The sequence below is a fragment of the Pseudochaenichthys georgianus genome, chromosome 23 (assembly GCF_902827115.2).
Source record: "Pseudochaenichthys georgianus chromosome 23, fPseGeo1.2, whole genome shotgun sequence".
Classification (NCBI taxonomy): domain Eukaryota; kingdom Metazoa; phylum Chordata; class Actinopteri; order Perciformes; family Channichthyidae; genus Pseudochaenichthys; species Pseudochaenichthys georgianus.
In genome coordinates, this window is record NC_047525.1 from 6,536,577 (window position 1) to 6,556,656 (window position 20,080).

At 39.5% G+C, this 20,080-nt stretch overlaps 1 protein-coding gene across 2 annotated transcripts; it reads right to left on the reverse strand.

Annotated features, from left to right (window-relative positions):
- Positions 1-2,409: 2,409 nt before the first annotated feature.
- On the reverse strand, positions 2,410-18,689 carry cpsf6 (cleavage and polyadenylation specific factor 6). 2 transcript variants are annotated; one of them, XM_034112436.2, is made up of 11 exons: positions 18,551-18,689; positions 16,729-16,938; positions 13,124-13,227; positions 12,446-12,591; positions 12,042-12,218; positions 11,164-11,271; positions 8,887-9,388; positions 8,561-8,676; positions 8,241-8,394; positions 7,895-8,117; positions 2,410-2,999 (listed from the first exon to the last, which is right to left on the reverse strand). In XM_034112436.2, exons 1-10 carry the CDS (start codon positions 18,608-18,610, stop codon positions 7,907-7,909), a joined length of 1,788 nt encoding a protein of 595 aa, XP_033968327.1. In that variant the 5' UTR covers positions 18,611-18,689; the 3' UTR covers positions 2,410-2,999; positions 7,895-7,906. The 2 variants fall into 2 exon arrangements, with proteins under 2 accessions (XP_033968327.1, XP_033968326.1); XM_034112435.2 differs by having other exon boundaries at positions 12,042-12,239; positions 18,551-18,688.
- Positions 18,690-20,080: the final 1,391 nt, after the last annotated feature.

The following is a 20,080-nucleotide window of genomic DNA, read 5'->3' on the forward strand; positions in this document are numbered from 1 at the left end:
CCATAATTTGTGTATTGAACCTCTATCTATTTGGGGGCGAAGGTGGATTTAGAAACCCAGGTTATTGTAGATAATGTGCAGACCAAATTATTTGTATTTCCATAGACTGCCTAGAAGTAATTGATGATAGCCCTTCCTGACTGCAGCCATCTCTGAATACCAATTAGATTAATCGTGCACGAAGGAAAGCCAAGAAACCAAACTGCATTTAAAAATCTTTTATTTATTTTACTAATGGCCATTTGATAACTTTTGGCTACAAGCTGTCTCTCCCTGTCAGGGAAACTGTAAATGGAACAAATCATTACTAGCAGCATTATAACAGTCCTCCCTGGAAATAATCTAAAAGTTACCCAATTCATAGAAAACACCCAAGTTACAATAATATCTGATCATAGAGACTCAACGTTTCATACCCTGCGTGTTAAAGTGCAAGTTTGCATTGCCATGCTGATCGATTATATTTACAGGTAAAACACTTTAACTGCCATCACCAGGTACCTTTAAAGGTTCGGAACACCTTTGTCAAGTTTCACATGGCTTTTGTTCAAATCAATTGTTACAGTTAGTTTTAAAGTAGCCAAAGATGAATATTTAGTGAAAATATACTTTGTCATATATTACAAACACATTCACAAAAATATACTTTCCATCTGATTGTGAGGTAAAGTCTGGATCTGGGTTCAGAATCAGTCCTTCTGCAGGGACGAGGACCTGAAAACACTTACCTTCAGCGCTGTGGAGAGCACAAAGCAACAAATACACAGCGACACCTATGTCCGATTGACCTATGTCCGATTGACACCGATTGAAACCGTTTTCAAAAATTGCTCAGATCACAAAATGTATATAAAGTCAATGTACAATAAAGGCTTTGTAAGGCACAAAAGAGTCTTCAATCAGGCATTTTCTTTTTACAAAACCCTAATTTACAATGTTTCATTAGTCTTTTACAGAGTTTACAAGGTTATGGGAGCATAATGATTAATATCAGTGCATATCAAACACTTTTTAAAGTATACTGTTTGCAAGATTAAAAGAGCAGCATGGGGATTTAAAATAGCGGTTGGCTTTACAAAGTTAACAACTTGTTTTTTGATCAGATGATTCTGAAGCCATTACAATGAATAGGTGGCGTCAACAATCCTTACAATCATCAAATACTTTTAGGCATGCAATATTTCAGGAGAAGGTTGTGCATTTGAATCGAGACTGATATAAAAAGGAAAAACAAATATCTTGACAAGTAAACCAATGATCTCAAATAAGACAACACATAAAAAAAGATTGAGACAAAGTTATTGTTGACCATTTAAATAGTTATGCTAAGCTGTCAATATCAGTGTTAATCAACAATGTCAGTTTGAGTCTCTTTTTATCCATGTCTTTGTTATGGAGTACACATGGAACAAACAGCAATATCAAACCCTCTGATGAAACACTGTTGCAGCACCACAAATATGTTTTTCCCAATTTTTATTTACTAAAATTCAACAACTGGACTGGCCAATGTCAAATATCAGGTTATCTACGCCAAATATATTTTGTAATTAAAAATATTGATCAGACAGTAAAAAACAGACATGAACCTCAGTGATTATTGGCCTAAACGCTCTACTTAATACTACCAACTAAAAGCTCTGTATCACAAAGTGTATACAATCACAGCCTAACAAAAATGCAAGACAAACATTATGGGTGTTGGAAAGAAAGACATGATGCCGTGCATATGACAACGTTAGTGAGATGGTGCAGCATGTTTAAGAAGTTGCTTATAAAGACCCTGCACTGAATCGGTTGCTTGTGGAGTGGAGTGACAGGGCCAAGTGTTACACATGAATATACAAAAATGTGGACAAAATGTCAAATGTACTTGAAATGGAGGATCTAATTTAGAATTTAAATGTAAAGGATCACCAATTACATGTTTACTACAATCCCTGGTTGAAGTTATATGGATTAAGAACATATTTCACATCAGAACATAAGACAAATTTGAATAGGGAGATTGTGGCGATAGCTAGTCAGTGCGATTAGACACAACAGAAACCACTTTGTAAACAGCATTTGCCTCTTGTTTTTTGGTCAAGGTATGTGTGTACCAGAGCTGCCTGAAATAGTTTAGCGCTTCAACCCGTTTAAGGTCTACACATCTTCCCAGCAACACATCATTTCACATTGCAATAAAGTACATTCATCTTACCTTTTAAAAGTTTTTTCCATTTAGAGAAAAGAACACAACAAAAAAAGATTTGTTTTTCCAAAACCATAAAGCCGTTTGCTAATACAGCTAGAACAAAAATTAAAAAAAATTAAAGGTGGACATTCATTATGAAAAGTTTGCAGTCCAAAATACACATTTAATATAAATGAGCCAAACATGTAGAGGAATTCACCAACTGCATCGAGTACATCAGTAAACATTTTTTATTACAACACCATCTAGTTTTTAATCAAAAGCAGAGAGACATTTACAAACATTCTAACAACAAAAAGAATAAATGAGAATGAGAGGAGGGGGTGGGGAGAACACACCAAATATGTACCCTATAAAAACTGATCTCTAAACTGAATGTACACAGTACAGCGAGCCAAGGGAAAATAAAAAGCAAACGGGATGTGATGTTTGTGTCTTCTAGAAAGGGATCGGTGGGCCATTTTATCGTTTCTTCGCAACAAAAAAAAGCATCACACAGTCATTTTCTTGTCAAATAAAAGATCATAAAAATAAAAGAACTGTCTGGAAAGTTTCTTTTCTTTCATCTTTAGTTAACATGAGTATAGATGTTTGGATAACATAGCCTTACACAGGTCAGGGTCTTCCATCCACTGCTCTTATTCAGGCAGACAAAATGAACAGACAAGAGAGAAGTATGGTGGACAGGAGAGATGGAGGAGGAGGTGGTGCTTTGATCCTGTCCGGTCATGCAGGGCGGGGAGGTGGTGGCGCAATGAAATCCTTCCTCCTTTTCCTTCCATCCATCCTTGATCCTCGTTAGCTAAAGGGGGCCAAAACGAAGGGTGGAGTTTGGTTTGGAGGCAGCCCAACAGAGAACACTTTACCCCCCTCATCATTAAACCTCTACACTACACATACATAGTGCATACCAGGGCTGGGTGCAATTCAGCGTCACTGTGAGTTACACATGTCCATTTACTGTTATGCTTACAACGGTATGGTCATAACACAATTAAACGGTCTCTGAAAATAGGGAATATAAATTGTATAATACAAAATAAGGACAATCACTTCTGTAGACGTTGTATTGCACCCAACCCTGGGACAGACACAGAGAAACAATGTCATGCAAACTTTAACAGGACAAGAAAGAAGCCGATCAGTATATACACAAACCAGAAAATGAAACAATATGCTTTCAAGCCCAGGCCTAAATGTACTTTATTTGTGTTTTGGAGACATGGATTAAAAATGTGTATTATATAAATTTGTGTGTGTAAATTAATATATAGATGCTTGAACGTGACACAAAGCACGACTATAATGTACACTACATTTCAGATGAATGGATAAAGGGAATATGTTGATAGAAAGGGCTAAGACAGGATTTAACTAGACTCCTGGCTTTACAGGGTCACTCCTGCATAGTGCAGCATATTTTCGGTTTTGTGTAGCATACTGTACGCCTAGTGCATTTGTTAAATTCTCCAATCCCCAGTGGTTTTCCAAAAGACTTGCCCTCTCCCCTTTCAACAACTTCTAAATTATTCATTGGTATGTATTAGGGATGGGAACGATTAATCGAATATTCAAAAGTATTCAGGTCTTCGAATATGAGTTACGAAAATATTTATTGAATTTTTTTTTTACATTTTTTGGGAGGCGTGCCTAAGTTGATTACATATTATCAAATGGAATAATTCAATGTATACGACAGTGCCATAGCTAAATGTGTTAGGTCTAAAGGTGTGTTGTGCTCCGCTCAAACCTCATCGTATGCCCAAATTCCAGCTGAGAGGGTCTTCTCTACAGCGAATACAGTGAATCGCCTCCGCACCCGCCTCTCCCCTGAGCATGTAGACATGCTCATATTCTTAAACAAGAATGAGTATTGAATAGCCTCTGTTGTAATAGGGTTACGTTACCCTAACCCGTAATGTTGTTCGTGTATGATCCCTCTTTAATCTAAAACCAAGTTATGTTTTAAGCATGAAAGCTGTAGGCCTATAGCTGTCAACTGTTCAAACTGTGATCACCAGTTCAATACATTTGACAAATTCGACTTGGTTTCTATACTTTTTTGAACATGTATTTATCCCCCCAAAAAAGGGGGAAATTTTTACTTTTTAATAGGATATGTACATTTCGGTTAATCGGTTAACCGTTTTTTTTGGGGGTCAAATATTCGAATATACATTTGCTTTTAAATTCCCATTCCTAGTATGTATTATGTTTAGGGTTGGTTACTACCCATAACACTGGGCTGTATGTATAGCAGGCATTGAATACAAAGCTAGACACTGAAAACTTGAACCACTGTGACACAGCCAACGTTTCCGGAAATGAAGCAATATAGTAGTAAAAGACACAGAAAGGACAAAAAGAGCTGTAGATACAAACACAAAACTACCAAGAGGACGGTATGTATCAGAGGTCCACTTAAAGCACTTCAAATGGAATGTAACATTCATCAGATGAAACGTCAACAGTTCTGATACAGAAAGTCAAATTTGTTAGTTACTCTATTACTTTAAATCCAATTGAATGCAAGGTTTTTGCTTTACATGGGGAATTTAGAGTTAGTTTATGCACCAGGAAAGCCTTACTTACAGGCAATTCAAACAACGATTTAAAGTGTATATTGAAACTTGAACATTCTTTTGCTGTACATAGGGTTTTACATGTTATAAAACCGACAATACCAAACACAGAAGACAAAGTTAATCCTAGTCACACTATTATTTATAAAAGGGGAGAGGGGCATGACTGAACCTTGTCAACAGCCAATTACATAGCAGACCAAATCATAATTTGCCATATCAAAAATAAGATTCAAACATGTTCTACTCTTAAAGATATGTAATGTGTAGCAGCGTGTCATCTAATAAAGCATGGAAATGAATAAGGACAGAGCCAAACCAGGGTCAAACAGTCCATCAAATCAACGGATTCAACTTTTATAAAACACAACGCATGTGTTATTTATCATTACAAATGTTCTACTGAAAAGATTAGCATATCTAATAACCTTCAGAAATACTACTAATAATGCTTCAGGCATTCAAAAAAATTGCTATTGCATGGTGGTGTAGAAAACTGTACACCTTAGCAATTCTACTCACCGTGATATCTACAAGGCTGATTGGTTGATATTTATACGGGGAACTAAACAAAGCATTACAAATGTTTGAAGACAAATTGGGTGAATGTTAACATTGTGCATAGGCCATCTTTAAGTGTCACAAATATTCAAGTCAAATGTTTTATTATTGATTTTGTTTTCTTAAATGGGCATAAATACTAAGTGCTGACATAGTCAAAGAAACTCTGTTTGACCCTGGTTGAACATGAGCGGATAATATGGTTTTTTTCACAAGTACATCAGGCTTGTGACGATGAGAAAAATGTCAGCCTGGGAAATTCCCCCATGGCAATATGAACAGATAAAACAATGTTTAAGCATATCTGTGGACACAACAAATAGCCACACTACCATCAGGATAAAAAGAGGGCCAAATTCGCTTTTTCACCCCCCAATTACCATGCTCTAAAAAAGGCATTTAGGTAAAAATATACTTAGTGATTAAGCCCCGTGTCCACTGGGGATCTGTTATCTAACAGAGAGAACAACGTGTGTGTTAGAGGAGGCTGCAGCCATTCATGTTGTAATGCTATAATCAAATGCATCGCTTTAAAAGAGCATTTAGGAAAGGTTTTTACATTTAATTATTACAACTGTGAAACTATACAAATGCTTCATGTTCAAATGGAGAAAAACTAACTCCTTTAAAGAATCAGAAAAGGGAATATTTTATAAATAATGTGTCTGATGTATAGAGCCACTATATTGAAGTTGTCAAAAGTGAATGTAGTTTATGTAGAGAGTAAATCAATTCTATATCAGAAAATGATTTGGGGGGGATGTGCGACTGAGATGCAGAAGCTTCTAGAGTCTGCTCTATGAGCTCTGGTTATTAAACAACACCACAGACATCTTAAGGGCTTTGCCGTATAGGGCAAGAGGACAACACAAAATCGTTCAAATCAGATATTTCATCTACAGGTTTTTGCAAAAGTATCATGTTGTTAAACACGCAAGAGACGCCATGGAAGAATGCATCCATCCACAAACATTACATAATGATTTGAAAACCTCAACACCAAGCGACAATTGGCCTAAACAATATTTCCGTATACATTTATCAGCAACTGACCCAGAACATAATCCAAAAAGCCAGTTACTATACTGCGGCCGAAATGGAAATAATTTCAATGAACATAAAAGTCACATCAAATATATCAGAAGTATTCAAATGGAAATTTCAGTTTGAGTGAATCAGGCAACTCAACTAGAAAATGCAATGTTTTTACACATTACTTGTGCTCAGGGTATCAAGGTCTATGTTGTCAGAACATGATATCAAAAAGGTATTTTTACGTCACCTCAGCTTCTTAAATTGAGGTACAATTATTCACAGGTTAGCAACACTAAATTACAAGACATTGAATTTGACAATAGTAAAATGTCAGGAAATGTTACTGACATGCAAATGTGGCAAAATGACATTCTCAGTTATACGCGAATAAAACATTTACCAAGTATATGTTGCCCCATCAACAAATTAAACATTGGATTTTTTTCCTTCTAAAAATACATCCCAATTTGAACAGATGATACAAAATGCTAAATCTGTAGGGAATACTTTGACATGCCAAACCTGCCAATCAGTCAAGGAACTACTATAACAATCACACTGACAAACCAACTCAGCTGTCACAATACACTTCAATTAAACTCACATTAAATGAAATGTCAATTTAGTATTAAATCTTTATATTTAAGCCAGAAAAAGCTTCTACTTTGTGGTCCACTGGCCAAAGAGGCTGGCAAAAATCAAAAACAAAATCCTCTTTTTATGAGCTGGATGGATGTTAACATAAGCAACAGTGTATCTACGGATCTGATGTATCTGAACTGACAAAAAGGCAGAGCACGTACAGCACTTTACCAACCACAGACAAATATGTAGATGTAAAATGGCTGTTGCGGTTTTATAAGTAAATTAAATGATGCTTTTATTTTGGAATGGATATGGCAGAACACAAAGAGAGGCAGACATTTTTTGCAGATTACCAGTCTCAAAGGCATGTAGACAAAAAGGTTACAATGCATCCATAAAGTCAACTTCCTGAGAACCACAGCATTGATACAACTCTTACAAAACCCTTCTGCGCAATGCAGCATGATGATTACAGTAGTTGTAAAACTTCAATACAAATGGGGACATTTTGAGGAAAGCAGACTTACCTTATACCTACCTTAAATCAAAGGAGTTTTAAAAGACTCTTTCTTGCTTACCTCATCTCTCCTAGTCACTTTTCTCATACATTCTTAGTGGGACAAATAAATAGACTATGGCTTCCTTCTCTACTGTAAATGATGACTTCACATATTGCTAAAATGTTCAAAAGCTTTTTTTATGCTATTTTAAAGTAAAAAGGCATCATTGCCTCATACTCAACTGAAACCTTTGTTCCAATGAAGAAGAGAGGAGGTGAGCAATCAAAGCAGATTTTTTTGTAAAGACATCTTCTGCCATGTAGATTAGGCCATTAGCGCCTGAACTGGTCTGGTTATGTCTAAAAGATGTAGTGATGAAAAAGACAGGAGAGTTTATTACAGAACAAAAATACTACAGGAAATGTTGTACCCACCTTTCTTATCGTCTAGCGGTGTCGGTACTCCCTTTCGCGCTCTCTCTCGCGGTCTCGGTCCCTGTCCCGCTCACGATGGCGGTCGCGCTCCCGGCTGCGTTCTCTGTAATAGTCTTCATGCCTATCACGGCTGCGAGACTTGTGACGCCGGCTCTTTTCTCTGGAGCGGCTATGGTCCCGTTCCCTGGACCGTTCTCGCCTGGCATTGAGAAGCATCATTGGACTGTGTACAAGGGTTTAAAAGTTTCAAATACCAAATCTTCCAGGGCCAATTCCCAATAGGAAGACATTTAGATACACTCAGTATAGTGTCACATTGAATATAAAATGAAAATGAACATCTTACCTAGAGGCAGAACCGTAGCTTTTTGACTCAATGCCGTGGAGACAGTCCTGCAGAGAACTGATCAGGACCTTACAGCGGTCGTCCGCCGACACTTTGGACTGTTTAATCAGACTGATGGCTGTCACCAAGGTCTCTATGGCACTGCCATAGTCAGCTAAAGGACACAGAAGGTGGCATTGGCTATCAGTTGTTCTCTAATAATGATAATAATAACTTGGATTTATATAGCGCCTTTCAAGGGACTAATGGCACCATATATGGGCTCACCCACAGTAAATAAGTACACGAGAAGTATATTCCTATATTATTGGAATTGTCACCTGCACTGGCGTCAGACACTGCTCGAGAAATTGCGCTGGAGGAGATGGCTCTGTTCCTGTTCATGATCTCCTCAAACTCTGCCTCGCTCAGTGGGGTCCGGGACACCTCCATCTCCCTACAAATTCACACAAAAGTCACAGTACTTGTTAGGTCCCAGAGTTACATAAAAAAGTAATCTTGCAACCAGTGCAACAACACATTTTAGAGTTAGCAACTTCATTTTATCATTAAAAAAAACTTTCTTTGCGGGACAAATGAATTGTTAACAAAAGCTGAGCGATTATATGTAATGTTTATTAGTCTGTCCTCCACCATCCTTTCTTACCGGCCTCCAGGACCGTAGTCCCCTCTGTCATATGGTGGCGGGCGTCCGTATGGGTCGTTTGGTCCGGGGGGGCCTCGGTTGTCGTTGGGGGGCATGTTGTTGTTGTTGCCAGGAGGGGGGAAGAATGCAGGGTTGACATGGGGTGCTGGTGGTGGTCCACCTGGTGGAGGACCTGGCATGTGTGGAGGTGGAGCCAAAGACATGGGGGGCCCAAGGGGGCCTGGGGGGCGCAGAGGGAAGGGTCCCGGGGGAGGTGGACCCTGTTGAGGCGGTGGGGGACCAGGAGGAGGACCGTAACCTGGAGGTGGGGGGCCTGGGGGCAGGGGGCCCATGGGAGGCTGGCCAAACTGACCAGGGAAGAGAACAGGGGGAGGAAGCCTGTCACCACGATTTGGAGGACCAGGGTGGAGAAGGGGGAGACCCTGGCCAGGAGGTGGAGGTCCTAGGGGACCAGGGGGTCCGAGTGGACCAGGAGGGGGACGTGGTGGACCTTGCATCCCACCTAAAACAGAACACAGTGGACAAAACGCATGGCATGAGTGAGATCCAGAAAACACTGTCATGGTTATTGTGTAGAGATCTCCCAAATATTAAGTGCATGCTTGGGGAATAAGTGTGCTAGTATTAAAACCACCAATACTTTTCTACTTGAAAATATAATTGGACAAGCTCTGAATTTAATATCCTGCCACATCCAGTATTTTATTCTGATGTAGATACCCGCAGGTAATTAACGCACTGCTGTGTTGTATTTGTCTGGTTTTTCTGGTGTAGCACACATTTACTACTAGTGCATTTGGTTGTGCAATCCTGTACTGTGCAGAATGACAATTAATAGTGCTTGAATTAATCATTGAAATAGGGCAGTTCAAATCAAGGACACCAACACAGATGGGAGAGAAAGCCATAGCTACAGGGAACAACACATGTCAAAAGGCCAAAAAATAATGCCGCAAATAAAATCTGATGGCAACAAACCAGATGACGAGAAACACTTGTATTGTTTCAAGCAAGCATTTGATCCAGGTTCTAAAGTCAAGTCAATGCTGATGGAACATTTCTGTGAACCGCAGATACAAGAGCAAGTTTGTCTGACGTTGGCTAACTGAGCTTGTGGCCACCTGAGGGCTGTATATAAAACACTCACACCAACAAGCCATATATCATTGTATTATGCTAGGATGGATACCTGGAGATACCTCAAAGCACTGTGAGGCTTGGCATTCTACATTTATCTGACTATATAGCATGGAGCTGTCTATTTAAATAATCAGCACTTAATAACTACTTCATTATCACTGTTTACTCCTATTTACTGTTAAATGGCCAATTGCTTACGAGAGATTCATATTGCTAAGCTTACTAGTTTTAAAATGAGACCAGAAATATGAATATATGACTTAAAGGTGGGGTAGGTAATTTTGGAGAAACCAGCTCGAGTGCGCTAGAATTTGAAAATACACAGGTCTGTGGTTGACACACATTTAAGAGACGGATCACGTTTTGTTCAGCCGGATAATATCCACATGTCTACCCTACTTTTATAATTTTGGAATCATAAATCTAGTTGCCGGCAGCAAAATGCTAACGTTATGCTATAAAGGAACTACAGCAGGGTCGCTGCTTCAACGTCACGCCAACTTAAGATCCATATTCAAAACTACAGATTCAAAATTGTACAAGTTTAAGTGTTTGAACAGTTTGCAGGAGGCAGGTACTTGCTTTCAAGCAGAACAGGGCAAACAAACTTAGCGGGAGTGTTTTACGTGTTCGGTGTAATGACGTAAAACGGCCTGGACAACTTCTGTAGTCCTATTCAGCCACTTGGTAACAACCATCGTTTTTCAGACACGTTAACTCTTCAAGAATCACCAGCGGGGTCACTGCGTAGAACAAAACATGATCTGTCTCTTCAATTTGTGTCAAACACAGACCGTATTTCCAGATATCCCATTGCTTTTTGTCGAAGGAACCAGCAGTGATAAAAATGCTAACTTACTTACGGGCTTTAGGACGCGTCACTGTGGTTCTCTATGCAGGATGATCTTTAAAAAACGTACTGTGGGATCCTGCCTCTTCAGTTTGCTTTTCAGGAGCATATTTTGTGAATTTCTGATCTGAACTAACCTCAAATGATAATAAAACAAATATCTTAGTCCAAACACAATGCAACTCTCGGCGAAAGGATTAAATGCAATTTGACTATTAAGGTAGCTCGGAAAGAAATTAGGATCAGGTTTAAAAAGGTGATCGATCAATTGAATTGAAGTGTTTCACCTCTGCCACGCCAGTTCCCGTTCCTGCCCCCCGGCGGGAAGGGATTGAAACTCATATCCATCAGAGGGCCATCTTGGTGCCTAATCAGATCTGGTCTCATTCCCGAGCCTAATGGGGAAGAAAGCAAACCAATCACAACTTTTTCCTTCATACCCTTCCCATCAATAACCAAAGGCCTGCCTCAGCCCAGCAGCATCGGGGACAAGCCACTAAGCAAAAGGGGACATGTGAAAGAGGTGGGAAAAGATGCAAAAATGGGAGAGAAAAGGCTAAAAGGCTGGCACCTCCATGCTGTCCTACTTTGTTTCTAACGAGAGCCAATCCAAGATTTGCTAGGAGTTTAGGTTTGGTAGCTTGCCAAGTAAAGCTTTGAGAAAACTGCTTCTCAAGGAATGGGTTGTTGGAAATAATCAGTGAGCAGAAAGATTGCAGCCAGGGAAGGATTATTTGTTCAACTAGAGGTGAAGTGGGACAACTTAACAAACCAGATGGGGGAGGGGGGGGACATGCAAAAACACAGCACTGTCAGGAGATAAAAAACACACACACACACACACACACACACAATAGACTATTTCTGGTTCCATGTGGGTTAGTTGAAGCAAAGCCTAGACTGTCCTTACAGAGCAGCACTGCAAGACAGAAATCAGAATTGTGTTAATGTGTATTTATTCACAGCATGAATTCGCTTTAACTGCTGAGACTGAAAATGTATTGTATCTGCTTCAATGAGAAATATGTGATTTTCCAGTGAAGACGTGATAAAAATGACTTAAATCTCTTCATGAGATTAAGAGACAGGGAAGTAAGGATAATGTCATTGGCTAAATGAACTTGCCACAATGTTATAACAGCAAACTGAGAGAGGCCAAACTAACCAGGGAAATGTGGAGGTGGTCCTCCGGGTCCGGGTGGACAAGGGAAGCGGTCGCCTCCAGGGCCGGGTGGTCCGGGGAATCTGCCTCTGCCGCGACCCATGGGGAAACCCCCTCCACGAAGGCCACCGCTAGGGGGGCCGGCTTTGCCTTCCCCGGACATCTGGCCTGACTGGGCACCTTGGAAATGAGGGGATAACGCTAACTGAGTTTTAAAATCAATTTCAAATAATAACAAATATATGCATTGCAAAATGACAAGATGTTACGTAAAATGTTTCAATTTCTTAGAGCATTTGCAAACATAGGACCTTTTAAATATACATGGTGACAAGCATGCATGTTCAAATAATTCTCATCAAGTGTCAAATATAAAGCAATCTCATGTGTACATTACGCCTACTTACTTTTGCGTGACTGCATCTCAAACTGGCTGAGGGACTGTTTGTTGCACGGCGTGACGATGGGATTCTGACCATGGAGCTCCCTCTTTGACAGCAGCTCCATCAACTTCCTGGAAGATGACTCTGAGCCCACACACACCAGTGCAAACCTGCATGGTGAATGCCAAGGAGGTTATACACAATCCGAGTGAATGCATGACTTGTTTTTTCTTTTGAAATAGTTAAAGAAATATATAGGAAAATGTTTTCGCCCAAATTCAAATTTCACAAATTAGGACAGAATCAAGTAAAGAAATTACTAAATTGAAACCGTCTAAAAACTAAAATACTAGCGCAAAGTACAAATTATTTTATTCATAACAAGAACTTGGATAGATATGTAAATTGTAATCCCTGTAAATGTTGCTGTATGATGTCCTTTTGTTGTTTATGTCTTCATGTGGAACCTACTGCTGCAGGTCTCCCTTGAAAAAGAGATCATTGATCTCAAATGGTATTTCAGCTGGATAAATAAAGGTTTTGAATTTAACTTGAAAGTACTATGAACAAATATGTAAGAAATAGCTCCCACCAAATGTTGGGACTCCACTCACACAATATGTTTTAAGAAGTAATTATAAGAACCTATAGCAGGTTGTCATTAAGTTCAATCATTGGAATTATATATAATAAAGACCTCACCCTTTTGACTGGCCATTGGCTCTGTTTTCAAAGAACTTGATCTCCAGCACATCTGTGATGCCGACCGACCGGATAGCTTCGGTCAGGTCCTCGTCAGTCGTCCACTGCATGAGAGAAGAGAGCGCCATTAGCATGACTGGAATCATGTGTAATGACCAGCTACGTTTGATATATTATGTTGCAAATTACACAGTAGAGGCTTCTCAATACTCTAATTTCCCCTCCTCGGTCCTCCGGTAGTGACCCGGAAATGGATTTCAGTGCACCATGTTGAAGGACATCTCATTTCTCTAAATGCACTTCGAGGACCGAGCGCCGAGGAGGCTCTCTGGAGGAGCTATAACCGAGGATACACTGATGGTTCCTCCACGGCTGCATTTCCGGGAACGGTGGAGGCGTGACGCACGGCCGGACTTATCTCAGCCAATGACAGCTCTGCGTGCATCCCCTGGATATTATTTTAGAAACTGCTTTCATCGCAACGCGATGTTTAGTGAAAACAGCTGTGAGGTCCGTGCAGAAAGCAGAGCAGTGTGTAAAATATATATCACACAGTATAACAGGCCTACATTACTCTCTGTATTTGTATGCTTTAGTTTAGTAGATATCTACAAACAAAGAGTCGATATTTTTCTAAGACCATTTAGTGCTTCACAAAATAAAATACACAACGGCTGTAGCCTGATTATGCTTTAGGAGCTGTAGGTTTGCGTGTGGTACAGTGTGTAGGTGTGTGTGCAGTGTGCGAAAAAGTACACGTCCCACCGTCCGGGACGTGTTATTTACAATATCGGACAAGTAGATCTTTCAATTGACTTGTCCGGCGGACAAGTGACGTTTTTCGCCCCGATTTATTGACAAATTATTGATAAATTCAGTTTACAAAAGGCAGAACTCATTCGCAAATTGTCCGTGTCCGCCATTGTTCATTTAGAAATGTTAGTTTCGGTTCTGCAAATCGATTCATAAGGAAATGCATCTCGCCGCTTTCTGTACAGTTAGACGGGGGCGGGGCGGAGCGGATGGGAAGTGTAGCACAGTGGCAGGGTTGGGAAGCAAAACTCGGAACAATAACAATTGTCCGGTCCCGGGATTAAGAGTTGTGAGGACAGGAGGCGAGGCCGAGCCCCGCGGACTGCAGCTCTCTCTCTCTCTCTATGCTCCGTGTCAGCTGATCGCTGCAGCTCAGCGTCTCTCTCTCTACACACAGCGGATCCGCTGCCCGTTTAACAGCCTCATCTTTGTCAAACTTTCTATGTTCTTTCTCTAACACGTAATGGAGGTTATTAAGCGTTTTAGCTCCTGTGTTGTTAATATTAACCACCATTTCCTTTATGAAGTGAAGCAGCCTCCCTGTCTGTGTCCTCGCGCTGTCCTCGCATCCCTGGACCCCCAGACTCGGAGGAGCACAGGGATGTCATGTCAGTATTGTTTATGAAGCAGGGTATAGAAAGTACATTATTGAAATGCTATTTATACTATTTATTTACTTTTACAAACAGTGAGTAGCTGGGCAGCTATTGCAGGACATGTGTAAGCGTGCAAGCTCTTTTAGTTGTAGAAAAGCGCTAGGACTATAAGCTATATAGGCTATATATATATATATATATATATATAAAAAAAATAAATAATAACTTTATTTGTATAGCACCTTTCATACAGGGGATTGCAGTTCAAAGTGCTTTACATCAGTAAAAAATAAGACATAAAATCAGTGTAAAACAAGCAGCAAGAGCAAAGCATAAAGTGGGATAAAATAATTAAAAATAAAAACATGGGGAATAAAACATAGAGAAATAGTGCAATGTCAATCACAGAGAATAGTGCAGTATAATAGAGTAAAATCAGTAAAATGCTTTGGTAAAGAAGCTGGTGACCTCTAATAGACCTGCATCTGATGATCGCAGTGTTCTGGCAGGTGTGTAGTTCATCAGAGAGTCAGCCATGTAGCTGGGTCCTTGTCCATTTAGAGCTTTGTATGTGAGGAGAAGCCCCTTCAAATCAATTCTAAAAGTTACAGGAAGCCAGTGTAGAGTAGCTAAGACAGGACTAACGTGTTCCCTCCTTTTGGTATTCGTTAGTAGTCTAGCTGCAGAGTTTTGAATGAGCTGGAGTCTTCCAATAGCTTTCTTGGGGAGACCAGTGAATAGTGCATTGCAGTAGTCTAGTCGGCTAGATATAAAAGCATGAATGAGCTTCTCTGCATCATTTTGATGTATGAATGGTCTTACCTTCGCTATGTTTCTGAGCTTTGTTTAAATGGGCGTTGAAGTTCAAATCTGAGTCCAGGATGACACTGAGACTTGTCACCTCCGGTTTAATCCAAGTGGTTAAACTTCCTAGATTATTTGTTAGCATCTCTCTTTTTGAGATAATAATAATGTATTATTATTAGGCCTATGTGTTGGAGATGTGTGGTTGGACTCTGTCTCACAGGCAGGTTGCAGTGTAACATCAGAGGACACTGGGCCAATTGTACATTCTCAAACTGCACCGCTTAGAACTAACTAAACAACGCAGATTATTTTTATATAAATTGTATTCAATAACTGTAAGAAATTCAACAGTATGAAGTGATTTGTAAATAGGAATACAGATTTGACTTAATGTTTTCATAAATATATTTTTCTCCCAGTTTGTCATGGGACTTATTTTTATCCTCTCAAAAGAACCGGAATCGAGAACCGAAAATAACCGGAATCGAAAAGCAGAACCGGAATCGTTAAAATCCAAACGATACCCAACCCTATGTGTGATGCAGTAAAATCTTACCGCTCACTTACGTTAGCGGTGTTGTAAAAACCGTGGGAAAATGTAAAATACGATGACGAAGAAGATTCCAGTGGCCCCAATTTTTGACAAGTGAAAAATGTATTCGGACAAGTAAATTGCCAAACTCACTTGTCCATGGACAAGTACTCAATAAAAACTTTTTCTCACACTGGTGTGTTGTACAGTGCGTAGATGCGGCGGACAGACGGGGCTCAGTTGGTTTGGTGTCCTCTGCTTACTTTTAATACTTGTAAATACAACGTTTGGCCCGTAATTTCAATTCCCCATTTCAGCGACCAGAGAGAGGGGGGGATATATCCAGTCTCTGATTGTGTTACGTTATTATGAGAGTGCTCTCATACTTTAAAAATTGTATATATTTATATAAATATATTTGTGTGTATATGTCCGCATCTGTAGTCTGTTATTGCCTCATTATACGGCACTGTGAATTAATTAAAAGTAAATATATAAGTCATCATGAACACATCTGTCCATCAGACAGAGGGCTGCTGTGCCTCCTGTCATCATTAATGACATTAATGGACGTCTCTTTAAAATGACCGCTCAGAGGAGAGGAGTTCTCATTTCTCTAACTGCCTGCTGCTTCCCCTCCTTGACTCCTCCGCTCGCGTCTCCTGTGGACGGGACTAAGTCTCAAGGATAGGAGTCGAGGAGGGGAAATTAGAGTATTGAGAAGCCTCTAATGTATAGGTGAACATCTGTCAAGGCACAAGAATATCTGTCTTTAATGATACTTTTTTTTTTTAAGTTGCTTCCATTTATAAAATATTTTGTATGGATATATCATATCTAAGTAGCCTTCTACCCACCCATGTTAGGTTTCCTATGTACAGGGCAATCCTTTTGCCTGTGTAGGTGTACACCACGTTGGGTTGGGAACTCTTCCCTCCCTCTGAGCCACCCTGTGTAGAGAGTGTATCCAGATAGTCGCGGTCCTCCGGAGCATCTCCATTGTTGGCTGATGGAGATATTACATCATCATATAGATCGATCTGGTCGTGGACCGGGTAGTCGGCTTCCTGTAGAGCGTGACAGTAACAGTTCAGTCAAACATGTGACACATTATGAGCAGCCCATGTATATAAATCAGAGACAATGCATAGAATCACATGGTTTTGACGTTTCGGTACATCATTAACAATTTGCAGGGGTGAATTTGTGAGTTGTATTTCTTATTTGATTTGATTGCAGCAGTATCTGGTGGCACAATACATCCTGATGGTTTTTCTAATTTGCAATAAATGCACCCGATTCAAGTTTACTGTGCATGCTGACAAATCTTAAATAATCAATTTCTACATGCACAAAATACTCAAGTGCCTGCCCTTAATCCAAAAAGACAATATCCCTCCTTAACTGTTAACATGGAGCCATGCATATTCTAAATAAGATGCTACTTTTCACCGTTGGTGAATATTTCCGACTGTAGCGTGTTAACTTGTTACCATTAGAGCTGGTAGGACTCCTGTGTATTGTCAACAAGTTTAGTTAATCTTTTTTTAAGCCTCTTATAGCTGTTAATGTTGAACACTATAAACTATATCAGAGTATGTAGAACACGCCTACATTTAGTCCTTAGGCAGGTGAATACCTCAGTCTTTTTTTAATTCATGTGACCATATAACACAATGAAAACAACAAAGTGCAGTTTATTTTTAACTGAACACAAGTAGAACAGGTTATAGGGGAGCAGTGGCTGTGTACATTTCTTCAGTTTTGCAGACGCTCTCAAAATAGATTGGGACTTGTAGACATCATAATTAAGGAGGTCATGCCAAGATAGAATAAGTAATCTTCAAACTGATGCTTTGACTAACTTTGTGAACTTTTCCGTCTTTGAGTATCAGTATGAAGTAAGACAGAAAAGTGACTTCCGTAAATGTAAACATGAACAGCTGAGGGCATCTCTTATACAAACAAGTCAACATTAACCTACACTATGGAGGGAAGATTTTGCAGGAGATTAAGTTGTCTCTAAGGGGCCAGCAAACAACATATTGCCCCCTGGGTTCTGGTGTACAGGAAAGGGGCGTGTTAGGAGTAGACAACAACATATCCAGCCAATGAACACAGATATGCTAAGGTTGCACAAAGCTAAGAGTATAAAAGCTAACACTCCATAATGTTACGTCTAATAAAATGCTTTCTGACTTACATGTAAAACACCATGCCTAGTAACAATTAAGGTTCAACCTAAAATGTGCTAGTATGAACTGAGAAAACACAAAGGGAGCCACAAAGTAACATAATTATTGTTAGAAAGCTATCGCCTGCTAGCTATCGTAACTAGCGCGCCACAGGCAGCCATTCCGAGGCCCGACACAGTGAACAATGATAGAGGATGATTTTAGCCTTCAGCCGAAGAAATAGAATATATTTGCACATTTCATGTACTTTTCGTTATGCTTCACGGGTGGTGGTAAATGTCGACAACAGCGCAAATTCTACATTTCTCGGCGGTAATAGTATCTGAGGATGCGGGCTTGCAGCATGGTGGAGGGGGGCCTGTATGCGAGGGAAACTCTACCCAGCAGAACACACCATTTCCCAACCAGACTAAGCACGAAATATCACACACAAATACAGAACAATTAACCGTAAGATGAAGTGTGCTCAATGCGCGTTCAATACCTGGTTGAATTCCTCCTCTACGTCGGCGTAGATATCGATGTGATCCACACCGTCCGCCATTTTCCACCAACCCGTCCCTCACTCTGCCGGCAGAGCAGAGCTACACTGAGACCCAAACAATGAGCCGGAGAGGGACCACTAGCGCCCCTGCTGGCCCCCTGCACTAACTACAGCCCTGCTGAGAATACAAACCATGATATAAACGCGATAATACCTGTGTGGGGAAGTGCTTTATCTACAGGCTTTTTATTTAACCTTTATTTAACCAGATACAAAAGCATTGAGATAGAATCTCATTTTCAATGCTGACCTGGCCAAGAAGGCAGCAACGTTACACATAACAGTAATACAAACATATAAAATACAGAGAACATAACTAAGAAAACAAAAGACATTAGGACAGTAAGAAAGGCTTGGGGAATAACGGATTACATGTTACGAGATTACATAATCAGGATACAAAAAAGGTAACTTTATTATATTACAATGAAGAAAGAAAACAAGTAATCACATGAATGTTACATACAAAAAAAATAGAGATTACTTGAAGGATTACAGTGGTACAATACATGTGGATCGATATGTTATAGGTAGGCGTATTGAATGAATGTTCCTTATGGTTTTACATTTAGGCTGCTTTAATTTTTAAACACCTTTATTTTTTAATGCAGTAGGTGGACCCCTGCCACAAATATAGTTGGCTTTTGATTAATGTATTAAGCTTAAACAGCATTTGTAAACTATAACTGTTACTTACTACATTTGTTATATGAAATATGTTGGTTTCTTCTTTCCTATGGTTACATTGTTATAAACATAGTAAATAAGTTTAACATCTTATTGATATTTAATTTTCTCTTTTAGTTATTTGCATTGAATTTGATATTGAGGTAATCCAAAAGTAGGGGAGAGTTTTCAGGTCACTTTACTTTTTTATTTTGATACTGAGATTACTGTAACTAGTAGTTAAAGTTACCCTCCAAACCCTGTTTATCTAGTCATTATACCCCAAGGTAGAGGCTGACTTGCCTGTCAAAAAACACCAGATCAACTATTCTTCTCGTTTTAAAGTAAAAAGAAATTTGAATCTTTGATGGACTTCTTTGAATCTCTGAGGGATTTATGTGTTGCCAACCCTTAGGTTTCTTTTACGTTTCCCTTAAATTGTTGAGCTTCTTTGGGAAGATTTTCCTCGTACGATGTAAAGCCCAATCAGACAAATAATGTGATTTATAAGTACAATTGCATTGTTAGTTGCCTAGGACAAAAAGTGTCTTTTGTCAAAATGTATACATAAAATGTTATATGTTTAATTTATATCTAAATGTTACATTACATTACATTGCATTTAGCTGACGCTTTTATCCAAAGCGACTTACAATAAGTACATTCGACCAGGAAGACACAACCTTGAAGAAAACAGAATCATATAAGTACATCAGGTTTCATAGAGCCAAACATTTCAAGTGCTACTCAACTGGCTATAGATAAGTCCTTTATTAGTATATAAGTGCTCTGTTAGCAGTTCTT